Source organism: Otolemur garnettii, unplaced genomic scaffold (genome assembly GCF_000181295.1).
Source record: "Otolemur garnettii isolate 467f Iridium unplaced genomic scaffold, OtoGar3 scaffold00009, whole genome shotgun sequence".
In the NCBI taxonomy this organism is placed as follows: domain Eukaryota; kingdom Metazoa; phylum Chordata; class Mammalia; order Primates; family Galagidae; genus Otolemur; species Otolemur garnettii.
Genome location: NW_003852404.1, coordinates 19,191,229 through 19,208,294, shown reverse-complemented (window position 1 = coordinate 19,208,294; position 17,066 = coordinate 19,191,229). Strand labels below are relative to the sequence as shown.

Below are 17,066 nucleotides of genomic sequence, written 5' to 3'. Positions count from 1 at the left end.
AGGACCAGTAGGATGATGCCCTCATTTCATATTAGGATTTGGTCTCATTAATTGTTAGATTAATATTATACTGTAATTACATTTAAAATTATAATCCTGTTAAATGTATTTAATAATTATTAAAATATTTATAAAATAAGTACAAAATGATTTATGTACTTTTATAAATATAAACAAATCATTAATTTTTAAAAAATAATTAGAAAGGTTCTAACATTAGTCTAATGACAGTGCCAACTGGTGATTCATTGCTCAGAGAAAAGTATTATTTCAGTAGCTGTGGGATTTGAAGGGATCATTGATTTGAAGGGGTCTGGAAAGGCTTCATGGAGGAGGAGAGATTTTTTGCTTAAACTGGTGTATTGGAGTAAAGGACTTAGAACAGTGCCTGGCATGTATGGAGCACTCATTGAATGTTTGCGATTGTTGCTCTCCTCGGCAGCAGCTGGCCCTTACTGAATGGGAAGGATTATAATAAGCAGACTTGAATGAGGAGGATATTCTTGGCTGGGTAATGACATGATTTGCTGTGAATATGTGGCATTTATGCTGAAATTGTGAGCCTCATTCCTCGGCTGTTTTGTGCTTGACTTCTTTGAGTCTCTTGGCACCAACACTCTTCTTTCTTTAATTAGGATGCAGAGTGCTGGATTCGTCCCTAATTTTTGGCCACTGGTAAAATGATTATCTGTTTTTTTGTGAAGATTGCGTTAATCTTCACTTAAGGTTTTTGTTTTTCAACAGGAACATCGGAATTTGCCTTTTATGCGTGAGCTGAGGTATCTGTTTGCACTTCTTGTTGGTACCAAAAGGAAGTATGTTGATCCATCAAGAGCGGTTGAAATTCTTAAGGATGCTTTCAAGTCAAATGACTCACAGCAGGTAGCCTTGTCCCACTTGTTCACTCACTATTTGTATTTTACTTAATCGAATAGATTTTAAAGTAGCTTTTTAAAAGAATACGTGACAATTTAAGATGCATTATTCAGCTTTGTTAAAAATATCCTGAGTCCCTTTGGGCTAGAGGAGACCCCATCTTCCAGTAATTCACCAGAATGATGAACACAGAGGGTAAGAGGAGAGGCACATGGTACATGTTCTCTAGGCCTTTTAGAAACATGGAACTGTTCCTGTGGCCACATATATGCGAATTTACAAGAAAGGTGATATTGTGGCCATCAAGGGAATGGGTACTGTTGGAAAAGACATGCCACACAGATGTTACCATGGCAAAACTGGGAGGGTTCACAGATTACCCAGCATGCCCTTGGCATTGTTGTAAACAAACAAGTGAAGGGCAGGATTCTCGTTCAGTGGATTAATGTTCTGATTGAGCATATTAAGCACTCTTAAAGCCAAGACAGCCTCCTAAAATGCATCAAGGAAAATGATCAATAAAAGAAAGAAGCCAGAGGGAAAGGTACCTGGGGTTCGACTGAAGTGCCAGCCTGCTACACCCAGAGAAGCCCACTGTGTAAGAACCAGCGGAAAGGAGCCTGAGCTGCTGGAACACACTCTCTGTGAATTCATGGCATAATGGGTGCATAAAATAAGAGTCACTGTAAAACAATAAATAGCCTGAGTCATTTAAAACATTGTTTACTTGGGGGACTTACTTTTAAACTAGGAAAAATGTAAGTGATCTTGGAAGTGTTAAATGAAGTTGTAATTTATGATAAAAACAAAGTGAAAACAATGGGTAAAATTAAGAATGTTCATAAATGTGTAATTAAAAATCTACACAAATGTGTGATAACCCAGTGTCGGAATATAGGGAGCATACGTGTTTTTGATATTCTGCTGGCAGGGAGTAGTCTTCCTTGATTACCTTAGAAACAGGTTTTGAGTGACATTACCTTTGGTATTGCTCTTTTGCTTTTAAGTCTTTGTTAGATTAGAATGTTGAGAATTTTCCTCTAAAAATAGAAAATATCTATAAATAAGAAGGCATCACATATAATTTGAACAATCAGAGGAGTTAAAGAAGGAAAACAAATAGACAATAATAACAGGTGTTGAAAAAGATGGCAGCAGAAAGTTAACCGGCAGAAGATAGAACATTGTTTTAGAGGAGGTTCACATGGCCACTGAGCGTGCAGTCTGTTTTTTGTAGTACAGACTTGTTCTGTGGCATGGAGGTGTGGACAGAGGATGGTTTGAAAGAGGATGGCTCTGAAAGATTGCATCCCTGTCTTTCCTGGGCCTTTTTTTTTTTCCTTTGTATTTTAAATTAATGTTGGATGACAGAGATAAGTAAACAAAAAGGGTGCTTACATCACTTTTAAAAATTTCTAACAAAGGTGCAGTCCTGTCACAGTTAATGTCTGTTTATCTTTGTCAGAGTAACACTAACACAAGTCCAAAGAAAGAATAATTTTTCAAAGAATGATCCTAAACTACCATTTTAGGATACTCCTTGTGGTTCTAAGTGTGTTTTACTTATTTGGTTTTTTTTTTTTTTTTTTTTTAATTTCTTCTATCCTGTCCAGTGATTCTGTGCATACAAATAAATTTTAAAAAAATTACTCCTATTCCTTGACTCGTCTTTTCTTCTGGAATTTCTTTTTCTTTGTGGTTTTCTTGTGCACTTTCTCTCTGTTGCTTTCCAGAGATGTATAGATATCTGTATGTCTGTGACTATGTTCTCGTCCTGGGTTTCCAAGACTCTTGCGTTTCTTCAGTAGGTCTGGACTGATTCACATAGCAGGACGAGCAAGTTTGCCCAAGTCAAAGTGAAAGTAAGATATGGGGGGAGGTGGGAATAAAGCAGCCTGGATTCCAGCGCAGCAGAAAAAAGAGTGCCATTTATTTAAAGTAAATAGTGCATTTTATTTAAAGTAGAGCTTAGATAGATAAGCATAGACTTTTCCAGAGAGATTGGAAAAGGGTTCCCTCTGCAAGTAACAGGAGATGTCACATAAAGGCAGTACACAGGTATAAGCATCTTACCCTAGCTCCACCTGTAATTACCAATATGAGTTTTTCATTGGTTCCCTGAGGTCCTTAAGTATTCTTGCCTATTGCTTGTTGGTTATAGGTCACCCCACTTGCCACATGTGCCCACGTTACTTCTCTTTTTGGACATAATTGCTATATGCTATTTTTCTGACACTTGTGTGGTGGCGTCTGTTAGGCCTGTGATATTTGTGACATTTGCTCTGCACACTGTTCTGTAACTGTGACCATTACTCCACTTTGTGTCACAAGCTAGAAACTACATTTTGTGGAGAACAGGACGTACTCGGTCAACCGAATCACAAAGTTCCCCAAACTCACTGTTTGTGGCAGGGCCCCTTTTAACCTTCTTATCTAGGAGGCCAGACCTTTTGCCTACTTCCCTATAGCTCCTTTCTCTATCCCTAATCCCTTTTCATACTTACGGTGGTTACAGAATAAACTTACGTGCATAGGTGGGGCTTTTCAGTTGGAGATAGAGTCAGTGGACACAGGTTGCTGTTAATGCTGTTAGGTGCTCTTCCTGTGACAGCCGTTCGGGCCACAGTGTGAACGCTTTGGGCTAGCAGTGTGGACTCGCTAGTTTTCTCTTTGCTGATTCTGTTTCTTCAGAGGTCTTTTACACACGTGTAACCCTCCAGTGAGGCCGATACAAGTTTGATTTTCTTCTTTTCCCTCATCTCTTGAGAGTCTGAGTACACTCCAGTGACTTAGTGAAATAAAACCATAAATGATGTTAAACATGATTTTTTAAAAAAAGTAAATTTATACTTTCATTTTTTTGTTGTGCCTAAATATTTGAAATATATCATGTTTTGAAACATTTGAGAATCTTGTGGAACACCTTTTGGTATGTGGTGCTGTCAATTTTAATCATACTTTTAATTCTTTCACTTTTGGAGTAAAGTGTTATCCTGATGATCAGTTTTGTTCTTTTGATAGAAGTAGGTAGAATATTTTATGATCGTCAAGTTCAGATCAATTGATAAAAAGGATAAGGATTTACTTCTTCTGAAGAGGGTTGTGATTAACTAGGTACCGTTGTGTTTTTTGTTAGTTGTAGCCTTCAAGGTAAGTAAAGTTATAGGCAAGTATGGAAAGTTGCTTCAGGTTGGTGCCTTAGAACGGCCATAACAAATTACCCACAAACAAGACAGCTTAAAAACAATAGGAAATTGTTCTGTGATAATTCAAGAGGCAAAATAGACATCTTGTCAGGATCCTGCTTCCTCCTATGGCTTTGGGGGAGAATCCTCCTTGGCCTCTGCCATCTTCTGGTGGCCCCAGGGTGTGGCAGAGACCTCTAATCTTGTCTCTGTCTTCAGTGATCTTTGGTGTGTTTATGTGTCGTATAAGAAGACTCAACATTGGATTTAAGGCTGATTCTAATCTACGATGATCTCATTGTGAGCTCTTTACCTTAACTAAATTTACAAAGACCTTTATTCCAAAGAAGGGCACATTTTGAGATTCTATTGTGGCATGTACCTGTTCAACCCACTGTAGGTATTGGGGTGGTTTATGTAGTTTTTGTGCTGAGTTTAGTCCAATTTAACTCTTTAGCTTTGGAGCAATTTGCTTAAGCTTCTTAGACTTTAGTTTTAACATTTTTTTAAAGGTGAATAGGTTGGCCTAGATCAAGGGTGGGGAACTTTTTCATGTTGGATGGTCACATTAATCTAGCAATAATCAAATAAGGCTGCATCCAAGAAACGCCAATTAGATATACTTACGAAGGTACATTATTTTGTAAAAATCTAACTAATATGAACTTAATAAATTCAAAAAATGAAAACTGCTAATTTTAAATTTGTCTGCTTTTGGTTGCAAAGCATTTGAATACTTGGTTGCAGCATGGAGGTTCACAGTTTCAGTTCGTCCTCTAAGTGGGTGTCAGTCATTTGTGACACTAAGGGCGTATTGATTTGAGTAGGAGAAACATTCACAACAATAAGCGGTTGAAAAGCAAGAAAGCATTTTTTGGACATGTTGCTGAAGGCATGGGTATTCTATAGCATTTTTCCAGATTTCAATCAGGTCTTTTCTTCACATCAGACAATGACTTTAAAATGTCATCTACTGAGAGCTCAATCAATCCCATCTGAGGTTCTTTAGGTGCCTGAGTGATGTCAACTATGTGAGCGTAAAGTGCTAATTGGAGTTGATGTCGTGATTCTCAAAGTCAATGAACCTTGATTGTATTCTCCAATTGATAAATCTGTAACCGTTGTGTGTTCTTCAAATGCTTCGTGTACATCAGATCTGTCATTCTGCTCATCAGTAGCCTTTCTAACTGGGGAAAATATTCATCTGAAATTTCCTTTTGAAGAGTGTTTTGAAAAAAAGATAGAATTTGTTGAAATGCTTGGATTTTTTGCCACATATCGTGTGTAGACTTAGTTTTACCTTGAAAATAAATATTCAAGTCATTTTGATTTGACATGACATCACACACAAATGCTGCATTCTTCTAGAAATCTTCTTTCAGTAATTACATTACTGATTCTTGTCTTTATAAAATTTAACTGTCTGTTCTCACAGAGATAAAATTTTGACTAACACCTGTCCCTGCAATAGCCAATGCATTTTTAGAATGACAGGGCAAATCCACACCCACTATCTCATCTTTCAACTCCAGCATGTTACAAAACTGGCCATGCTGTGTTACAGTTGCATAAATATAAATTGTGGCATACTGTCACTGTAACTTCAGCACAGAGATGTTGCTGATGCAAGATACATGAAAAGAACTGAGGGCATCTGTTAATACTTTTTTAATCTGTGCAATAAACACTTCATGTTTTCCTGTCATGGAAGGGGCACCATTTGTACATATACTCACTGCATTTACCAAATGCTGTCCAACTTTACATTTATTTTGAAAGTTGTTGTAGTTGTCTGTTCCCTGTCTGTGCCAAAAGTGAGTAACTCTCTGTAGCTAAGAAAACCTCCTCTTATGACCTTAATGAACCAACAATGAGTCAGGAGTATCAGTTGATTAATTCGAAGTGCTTGAATAGTATATATTTTCCTTTTGAAGTACTGCATGTAATTGTTCTGTTAAGTTGAAGGCTAATTCATGCTGCTGATTGGTTATGGTTCACCTTGAAGGAGGTAGTTGTTTGTATTTTGAAACGTTGTCTGGGTCTAAGCATCCTACAAGTTTGGCAGCACATTATTTCACAATTTCTGCATCATTGAATGGGTTCCCTTTTCCCCTCAAGTACATAAGCTATTTTATAAGCTATTTGAGTGGCATTATTTCCTGTTCTTACTGCTGCTTGAAAGAATCATCTTGGCTTTTGATTTTCATTTTTAATTTCTGCAATACAATCTTTCACACCTCTCCCTCTAAAATATTTGTCGTCCTTCTGAGTATTGTGATGGTAACGAGCATTGAATTCCTTTAGTACTGATATTGCAGTATCATGAAGCAAACAAATCATCTTAACTTTAGCAGAAACAAGATAATATTTTAATTCTCACTTCTCATTAAAAATATCTGTTTTCTTCCTTCAGTGTTCTCTTGGTCCTCTTTGACATGTTGGGCTTTTGAACAGACAGAATTAAAATACACTGTCATGCTGTGCAACTATTCACAAATTCCACTTCAAACAGAAATACAGTGCACCACTGTCAAAAGCTGATAACAGACTATCGCAATCGAACTCCTATAAACTCTCTTTAACCAGCCTCGTGCATTTGTGGCTCCACCAGGCAGAAGTCAGACATACATCATAAGCAAAGCAGCTTTCAGTTCAGCCTTTATGACTTACTAATGTTCAAATAGTGCTTTGCAATCTAGGAGTGCTATTTCATTGACATTTATTTTATTCTTTGTATTCTATTTACATGCTTTTAAAAATTAAATAAAAATATAAAAGATGAACAAAAATGTATTAATAAAAATAAAAGGATTTCTTCTGTAAAATACGAATTCAGTCAAAAGCTCATACTTATACTAGAAAGCAGATTCTCCACCCTGGTCTGGATGCCCTTAAAAAGCTTCTAAATGGAAAAATGTATGATTGAAAGTTGGTTTTATACTTGGGGCTACTTAAATAAGGAAAGGCAAATTGCTTTTACTGATTTATCTGTCTTCTAGCAGCCTTAATAGGGTTGCGTTCTGTGTGAACCTGTTTTCTATTCTCCAACTCATATCATGGAAAGAATTATGGTAGTTTCTAAGTACAGATTCCACCATCTCTTCCTGTTTGTCTGTGTTAGGGACGGAAACATCAGAGAAAGGGATGGTGCAAGGTGATGTATGTGCTGGTTCTGAATGGAGGGTCAGTTTCGGGTTCCTGGGATGAACTTAGTAGTCAGTGATTAGCTGGACTCAGCCTGTCTGAGTTAACAGGTATCTTTGTAAGGGTAGATGTGGCTTAAAAATTTCTATGTATAAGTTGAGTTAAGAAAATTGTCAGAAAGCACTAGTCTGTCTTCTAAGAGAAAAGCCACTAACAATTCTTTATAAAATGAAGGACCTTTTGGTCACACGACCTATTAACTTTATAAAGATTCATTACAGAGCTTTTTTGAGCAGATAGTAATTTTTTAAGGTCTCATTTGTAAGTTTGAATTTTGACATATGTATGTTATGTTTCTTTTCCCTAAAATGAAACCTAATAACCGTAATTATCGGTAATATAATGTTTGTTTGTTTGTTTTTTCAAATACTGATTTTATACCCCGGTTAAACTATAACTTTTTTGCATTTGATGTGAATTGTTTTGCTTTGTATTACATTTTTAAGGAGATGATGACCGTTTTAGAATTGGGAAATAGGTTTTGTGTTGCAACAATCGATATTGTTATCAGTGGGCTCAACTATCAATAAGACATTTTCTTTCTTTTCACAGCAAGACGTGAGTGAGTTTACACACAAATTACTAGATTGGTTAGAAGATGCCTTCCAAATGAAAGCTGAAGAGGAGACGTAAGTTACCATGACATTTAGTGATGAGGTTTCAGAAACTGAATACAGGCGTTCAGTTTTTCCTCGTGTGTATTCATTGTCACCAGAGAAATAGGAAAGCACAGCAGACTCCTGGGCACCCCAGTATCGTCTGTGTTATTGACAAGCTCCTTGGATCTGTGGCTACAAGTAACGGGTAGCCTTAGGTTTCTGCTACAAGATCAGAATCAAGCCAGAAAAATCTAAAAAATGATTCCTGACAGGGCTAATCTCATATCCTCAGTTCTTTTTCTTAGATTCAGCACTCACTTTTCATGAGGAGGAATGGGTTAGTGGAGGAGAAAGATACCAGGCGTGTTAATTCTGAGGAAGTCCTTTTTCATCGAAGCAGGACAGGTATATGAAGTTCCTCTTCACCGTTCCCTGGTTTCTTATTCTCTATTCACTGGGTTCAGCCGTTAAAATCTTGGTCACTTAAACTTGGTGGCCGGCCTCCTTAGAGAAGGACATCCGCTCACTCTGAGGACGATCTTGATTCCTCCCTCATGAGACCACTCTCCTAATACCAACTCCTTGTTCCTTTGTGTATTTTCTTAAAATACTGGTGGACCGTATAGATGGCCACCACAAGACTGTGATCTGAGTCTACAAGATGCACTTGTTAAATTAACACCTAGAATAGAGGTTGAAACCCCAGGCTGAAAATTTTCTCCCTTCTCTCTCTCTTTTTTTTTTTCTTTTTAGAGAATATAATATTTCTATATTTGTAGACTGTATAACAGGAAGTAAAAATATGGCCTCCTTCGTTGCCTCATAAAGCCCCTTAGAATATGGGTTACAGTGAGATTAAGATGAAATAAAATATCTTCTAAACATACGATGTTAGTAGCTAAGAGATGCTCACAACTTTTAACATAGACCTTGCCATCTCTTTTGTTACCAAAACTCGAGTAAAAAATAAAGTATCCCAATGACATTACCTTTATTTTTTAAGGGAATGTTCCAAGAAATGGTACTAAAGAATCAGATAGTTTTGCTCTGTGTCTGCAGTGTGACAACAAAACAAACCGTCTTCCTTTTTTCTTAGTTTATGTTGTCTCAGTTATAGCACATCCTGTCTGTGCCTGAGCAGAGTTGAGGTTCCGCAACTACAGCCTGCACGCTCTTTCGTGTATATGTGCACAGTGCTTTCAACATTTCAAATGTTGAATTTCATATGCCTTCGTGTTAGATTTCAGAAGATTACTAGGTCACACACAGTTAACGTTGATCTCTTACGTTTGAAAATTTGAAACAAGCCCCACACTTTAACCTCTTGTAAGTCTCTTGGTCCAACTACAATATTATCCCCAGAATTTAGTGCAGTCCCTTGTCCAGTTATTCCTGAAGACCGTAATAGACACTTAGGATAATGCAGTAAACTGAGAAAATCAGCTTAGTTTTAGTTTTCTGCCAGGATATCATAAGTCCTTATGGGCCAGTGGTTATAGACAGCTTTCTGTGAACTTAAACTAAATTGGGAGAAATCTCTCAAGAGATTGATTTAGCACAAAGACTGCATTGAAAGGGAAAAACTTCCATTGTTTGCACACTGTCTTTGTCACAACTTGTGGCAGTCGAGAGCATGTTAGACGTTTATGGTGCTGGTAACTGATAATAAGGTACCTTCTTTCCATCCACCAAACTCAGTGGTTGCTTCCTAAGCTCCAGTGTGCTGCCCCAGAGCTGCACTTAATGGAGGCTCTTCCTAATAATTTATTTTGTGCCAGAGGTGCTGCTGTCTGTGTGTTTTGCTATAAAATTGCTCAGGCCTAGGAAACCTGCCTTCTGGGTTGGTTTCTCTCTTCCGTTTATGTTAGTTTCATATGGAGAATTTCCCCGTCAAGATTCCTGAACTGGATGTGCTGTTGATGCTCCTGAGTCTCAGCATCCAGTAAAGATTATTATCTCTGCAGTATGTTCGTTCCTCAGCTTCTGGATGTTCTGGGCCTTGAGCATATTTCTTTAATATTTTTTTCTTTTAGGACAGTTTGGCTGTATGTTTAGTTTAGCCTGCTTCTCAGCCTCTGCCTCATTCAGAACCTCCACGTTTTATTGTCTACAGTTGTGTGGTTTTAGTTTCAGAACTCTACAGCTTTATTGTAGAGTAAGGCAGGGATAATGGGAGGGCTTTTTAATCCGTCAAGGTGGGATGTCTTAGTCTGTGTATGTTGCTACAAAGGAATACCCAAGGCAGGTGATTTGTAATAAGAGGTTTAGTTGGTACTTGGCTTATGGTTCTGCAGGCTGTACAAGAACATGGTGCCCACACCTGCTTCACAGGGGGACCTCAGAAAGCTTCCACTGGTGGTGGAAGGAGAAGGGGAGCAGGTGTCTGCAGATCACATGTGAAGGAGGATGCAAGAGGAAGGGTGAAGAGGCTAGGCTCTGTTTAACACCCTGTTCTTATACCCAGGTACTAGTAGAGCAGGAACTCCCTTCCCTGGAAATGGCACCAACCCAGTCACAGAGGGATCCGCCTCTGTGACCCAAATTCTTCCTATTAGGCCCCATCTCCAACACTGAGGCTCAGATTTCACCATGCGGTTTAAAGGGTCAAATATCCAGGCTCTGTGAGCTAGGTAATTAATTATATGGCAACAACTGCAAGTCAGAACTTTGTAGAGGCGTGTATCCTTAGATGTGCCCAGTGGGTGCGAGGAAGGGGCTCTGCTCATGTGTTCCTCATGGTAAATTTTATGCTGTATACATGGCATCACAATAAAGCGTGAATTTAAAAAAAGTGGGAAAATGCATCTTACCTAAAAATGAAGGGCCAGAAATGTTTTCACCTAGCACTAAGGACTACTGTGCTATCTACTGGGATTCTTGTATTAAGTGAAATATTGGCCACCATTATTGTAAAAATTAAATGATGACCCATGCGACATCTTTATCAGAGACAGTGTTTCTTCCCTTCCTCTTTATTTTTTAATTTCAATTAATTAATTAAATTTTTAAAGACAGACCCCTACTCTGTTACCCCTGCTAGAACATCATTATAGCCCACTGCAACCTAAAACTCTTGGGCTCAAGCAATCCTCCTCCCATTGCCTCACAAGAGCTGGGATTATAGGCATGTACCGTCCTGCCAGGCTAATTTTCTAGGGATGGGGTCTTACTCTTGCTCAGGCTGGTTTCCACCTCCTAAGGTCAAGCAGTCTTCCAGCCTCGGCCTCTCAGAGTGCTAGGATTACTGGAGTGAGCCACTGTACCTGGTCCCTCTCCCCTTTTTAAATAGTCCTCCACAAACCAATTGGAGGACTATTTCCACATAAAATTAATGAAGAAAAATTCTGTGTACATTTGTGGCTACAACACACTTTTATATAGTAAAGCCAAGATAAACTTTGTCTTTTTAGATTATACAGTGCAAATCATAACTAAAAACTTCTATGTGTATGTTAGACAATTTCTAAAATTCATAACGAATTCTACCAGCAACATGAAACTTCAGAAAAGGATAGAGTAGTTCTTAAGCTACTCAGATTCAAATAAAAAAAATTGTATTTGGGGGCGGCGCCTGTGGCTCAGTGGGTAGGGCAGTGGCCCCATATACCAAGGGTGGTGGGTTCAAATGCGGCCCCAGCCAAACTGCAACAAAAAAAATAGCTGGGTGTTGTGGTGGGCACCTGTAGTCCCAGCTACTCAGGAGGCTGAGGCAAGAGAATCGCCCAAGCCCAGGAGTTGGAGGTTGCTGTGAGCTGTGTGATGCCATGGCACTCTACCAAGGGCCACAAAGAGAGACTCTGTCTCTACAAAAAAAGAACAAAAAATTGTATTTTGTTCCTTCACTGGTGACAGTTGTCACGTTTGAATGGTATGGACTCTTCTCAGTAAATACAAGAAATACCTTATCAAAACTTTGTAGAAATATTCTGATGGAAAGTGGCTTTCCTTTCCAACAAGTCCAAGTGAGCCTATGTCATACAGGTGAAAAGCATCAGTCTGAAACCTCTAATGATAATAGAAAGAGCAGGCCCGTCATGGCACGGCCTGTGTCAGACACATCCCCTTCCTAGTTTGCCCACTGTAGTCACTTATTTTAATACTTAAAGTACTCCTGTGAGTTCAGTTACCAGAATTACTCTTAGCTGACAGATGAAGAAATGGAAAAATAAACCTAAGTACCTCACCCAAAGTGACATTCTAAATAAGAGAGCCGAGTATATGATAGTCACATGAATACTTTTCTCTCGACAGATGTTACAGTTCTTTTAATGTTTTCTCTGTTTGTAGGTCCAAAAATTGTAACCATATTCGTATTTTTAAACATTCTTTAGGGATGAAGAGAAGCCAAAGAACCCCATGGTAGAGTTGTTCTATGGAAGATTCCTCGCTGTGGGAGTACTTGAAGGTATAGTTACACATTCACTTTTTATTACAGGTGAAAAGATATTAGTATCCATTAGTATCCAGTTGTTTTTTCCAAATGACTCAGTGTGTTAACTTTTGAAAGTGATTTTTTCCAAATTACATAAAGTGTGAAACTTACAAAATTGTTTTTTGTTCATGATCTCAAGCGTCATGGATTTCCATAAAGTTTTGTTTGAATATAGTTTGATGGTTTGAGATTACAAAAAGGCAGACACTAACTCAGATGTTAGTCAGACATTTAAAAAGTTACAGTGAGGCGTCAGTATATTTTTGTTTGCCTCGAATGCTAAATATTTATTGTATAAGTGGAATATTTTGCATAATATACTATGTTTGGTTGCGCGCCTATCGTTCTGGTTTTATATGAAGTTAAAAAACTATCTGAATCAGAGAGTAGGTCTATTTAGGTAATATATGGGCACTAATTATAATACACTGCACAAGCATTTCTACCTGTATTATATTGATACTTAATAGTGGTTGTTATTAAAATACTTTACCAATGAATGTTGAAGTCTTTGTACTTGGTATCAGTAAGTTGCTTCAAAGCTGTTGTGCTGTATAAATGCGGCTTTAATATGTTTCCGCTTAAACCATGTGTTTGCCTTAGTAAGAGTAATTTATTGTAGAGCACTTTCTTACCACTCTTACATATATCCTATATTTTCGTTTAGGGCAATGGTTCTCCATTGAGGGTGAATTTTAATTTGTTTGCAAAAATACCTCCACTGTAAAAGTTTTTCATCCTTTTGAGAACTTCTACTTCTCGGCCCTTTTCTGTACTTTACGTCCTTCCTGTGTATCATTAAGGCCACTCTTTAATACCCACGCTCCTTCTGGCACTGCCTCCCTGGCTTATTCTCTGCCCTCACTCCTTGTTTTCACTCTTCACTTACTGAGTACCTGAATATTGCTGGGGAAGTCACATCACGCAGACGGGCTAGCTTTCATGGGGTCGTAAATTTGAGCTGGACTTTGTCGGTCCCTATCCTGTGACTACCTGGCAGTTACACTCGTTTTGTGTAATCCTTTCCTCTCTCCCGGGTTCTGTAATAACTGTTTTCATCTTTCTACTCATTTCAAATCTGACTTCTTTGTCTCTTCATTCTCTCTGAAAGATCTTACCTCAGATTTCATAGACTTACTGTGAAGTTAGTGAAACTTAACTCAGGTCCTTTCCAAGGCTTGGAATCTCATTTTATGCTTGTAATTTTGTATCTTATTTTTTATTTATTTATTTTTTTTTTTTGCAGTTTTTAGCTGAGGCTGGATTTGAACCCACCACCTCCAGCATATGGGGTCGGCGCCCTACTCCTTTGAGCGCCTCCCTCTTATTTCTTTTGAAAACTGTGTCCACACATGTATGATCTTCAGGTTCTATGATCTAGATCAGTTGGTTCCTCCACTCTGTTCTTTTTATCTTGGGTCCAGAAAATAAAGGAATTATCCAATTCATATCAAAAGACTGTTCTTTATATGTGCTCAGAATTCTGTTCATTCATGCTTTTAGCATTACCTTGTCTGTGGTTTTTTTTTTTTTTTTTTTTTTTGTATTCTGTATTTTGAGCTTTTCACTCCCCACTATCTGAAGCCATGAGTAGATCTAATCTGGTTATATGTGGGCACTGATTTTAATACACTTCACTGTCTTTCTCATCAACATTTAGACATGGTCTGGTATCTGACATCTTAAAAATAAAATAATACTTATCCCTTTCTAAATTGCTTTTTAGTTAATACTCTCACTTTTTTTTTTTTTTTTTTGGCCGGGGCTGGGTTTGACCCGTCTACCTCTGGCCTATGGGGCCGGTGCCCTATTCCTTTGAGCCACAGGCACTGCCCAATACTCTCACTTTTTAATCCTATTCAGAGTTCAGCACCTTTGAAGAGAGCAGTTGGTTTCACCTGCTCATTCTGCATTTATTTAACCACGCCCACTTCAGGTTCTGGCTCCAGAACTCCTGTAAAGGGATCTCTCTAAGGTTGTTCATGTCCAACATTTGGTCAATGTCGATTTCTTTCTGTTTCTAGATTGAATTCTTAACTGTTAATGCCATTTATTCTCTTTCCCTCTTCCTTTTTTCCAACTGTTTCCTTAAACTTTACTTCTCTGGCTTTTGTGACACAGTATTCTTGTGGATTTTTTCCTGTCTCTGTGGGCACATCTTAGAAATTGTATTTATCATCTGTTCTTCTTGCATATAAATGTAGGAGATCCTTGGTACTTGGCTTAGCCCCTTTTCTCTGGGCAGTCTGTCAGTAAGTAGCAATTCTCCAGCAATTTATATCTTCAGACCAGAATATAATATTAATTCTAGACTCATATCCAACTCTCAAGTTTAAATCACATGAGCCATTCTGAACAAGTAAGTTCCACTGTTATCTCAAAAGAAAAGAAAAAAGGAATTCTGTTCTTCCTTCAGTGGCACTGTTCTCTGTACATAAAGAGTAATCTGGTTGTTCATTCTGGAGATCTGAGTGTTACTTGGTATCTTCCTTGTTCCTCTGTCTCCCATCCTGCCTGGGAGCTGGTCAGTCAGGTCCTGTTGGTGCTACTTCTTGTATATTCAGTGGCATATGTGTATGTATAAATGTGTGTGTAACTGTATGCGGTTCTGTGCATTTTTACTTTTCACACCTTAACCTGTGCTACCTTTATTTTGGGATGGATTCTGTAATAGAGTGTTCTAATGGACTACCACTCACTTCACACAGAAGCCATAAAAGTTTTCGGGAAACATAAATCTTATCCTGCTATTCCTAAATTTAACTGTTCAAAGACTTTCAGTTGTACCCAAAATACAGTGACATAAAAATTCTTTTATTCTTATTTTTAATTTAAATGAATTTTTTTCACTAGCAGTAATCGTGCCTCAGATAAACCTCGTTGGTTGTGATATTGCTACCCTGCAAAGCTAATCTGATTTATTTTTAATTTAAGTGTTTCCATGCAACAAGAAAAGAAAATTCTTAACAGGACTTTAAGTCCTTGTAAAATTTGACTTCGTATCTGATTTTTCTTTTTTCTTTCTTTTTTTTTTTTTGGCCAGGGCTGTGTTTGAACCCACCACCTCTGGCATATGGGGCCGGTGCCCTACCCTTTTGAGCCACAGGCGCTGCCCAACCTGTCTGATTTTTCATTGTGACCTCTTACTTCCTCTGCTTAGCTATACTGACCTTCCTGTAGTTCCTAAACATGTCAAAATCTTTACTGTCTTGAACCTTTGTCATGCTGTTCCTTGGCCAAGATTATGCCACAGCCCCCAACACTCTGGCCTGATTCCCACTCACCAATCAAGAGTGAGCTTAAATGTGGAAATCTCGCTTGCTCTCCCCTCCACCACCTAAGACTAAGTTGGCTACCATTTTTGTGCTTTCTTTCATCACAGTCTCATCACACCTTTTATAAGACTTGTAATAATTGCCAGTTACTTGTTAGTAAGTCTGTGTGCAGTGAATATGTCTGATGTCTTTCTTCCAGATGGGCTGAGCACTGCTCTGCACAGGGACGATGTCTCCCATTTCCACATCTGTGTAAATTTTCAGTGTTTAGCACAGTGCCTTGCCCTTAGAAAGTGTTTCTTGAGAAAATGTATACACATGTGTGTATATAACTGCATGTGTTTATGCATTTATATGTGTGCATTTAATATCTTTAGCTGCTTCTGAATGTGTTTGTGTACATGTACGAACCAACAGGAAAATCACACATAACTCACTATTCTCAGGAACATAATCATTCAGTGTTACAATTTTTAAGTTCAGGAGAGAATCCATCCATATCGAGGAACATTATTTAGTGTTCCCTTTTCTCCTAGGTAAAAAATTTGAAAACACTGAAATGTTTGGTCAGTACCCACTTCAGGTCAATGGGTTCAAAGATCTGCATGAGTGCCTCGAAGCTGCAATGATCGAAGGAGAAATTGAGTCTTTACATTCAGAGAACTCGGGGAAATCAGGCCAGGAGGTGAGTTCAGCATTTTCATCACTCTCTTTCTTCCCCAGGTCTTTCTCGTAATGCTGTTATGCATAATTTAAGTTATATGCCTGCCTAATAATTGAGAAAATATGAAGAAAATATGTTTGGATTTAATTACGGTAACTAAGACATTTTCAGGAAACCTGTACAGTCAATATCGCCAATCCGTTTAATCTACATTAAATTCCGATTTAAATAATTTACCTTGAAATTTTTAGTTAAAATCATCCTAGGACATCAGTCAGTTTTTTTAGACTTTTCAATCAAGGTGCCAGCCCTTAATAGCCTGTTAGTTCTGGAAATAGAGAAGAAATAACTGATATTAGGGTGGATTTTTATATAGGCATATATCAAATATTGTAGGAATTTGTTTTGGCGATTTCTTGTAAAATTGCTGTATGATCCCATATAGAAGAAATAAATTCTCAAGAAATAAATTTAAAAAGATACTGTAAATTTATGTATCTGTCTCCATTAATCTCATTCTCTCTACCCATCTCTGGGTCTTTGTCCCTCTCTCTAGCTACATTTGTGTGTCTGTTCATCTGTTTTTATCTGTGAGTAAATGTTGGTACCCTAAGAGCAAGCAAAGGACAGATCACATGCCCCCCAATCAGCCCATTATTCAGCAATTGCTCGTAGCTGTCTGTATGGTGAGCCCCATGCATGAGGATAGGAATCTTTACTGGTGTCTTTCATGGCCCTACTGGTAGGGTGGTGACTGCATACATTATGTTTATTGAATGAATGAATGAAACGTGTCAGTGCTTATCAAAAAAGCTTCTAAGGTTTTTATAC

General features: G+C 38.0%; 1 protein-coding gene across 3 annotated transcripts in view; it reads left to right on the top strand.

Moving 5' to 3' along the window:
• Positions 1 to 17,066, top strand: part of USP25 (ubiquitin specific peptidase 25) — a 148,321-nt gene that overhangs the window by 74,353 nt on the left and 56,902 nt on the right. For all 3 annotated transcript variants that reach the window (XM_012801589.2, XM_012801587.2, XM_023509677.1), the window contains 4 exons: positions 745 to 882; positions 7,818 to 7,894; positions 12,196 to 12,269; positions 16,108 to 16,256. In XM_012801589.2, coding sequence (XP_012657043.1) covers positions 745 to 882; positions 7,818 to 7,894; positions 12,196 to 12,269; positions 16,108 to 16,256 — 438 coding nt within the window. The remainder of the gene's footprint in view (positions 1 to 744; positions 883 to 7,817; positions 7,895 to 12,195; positions 12,270 to 16,107; positions 16,257 to 17,066) is intronic.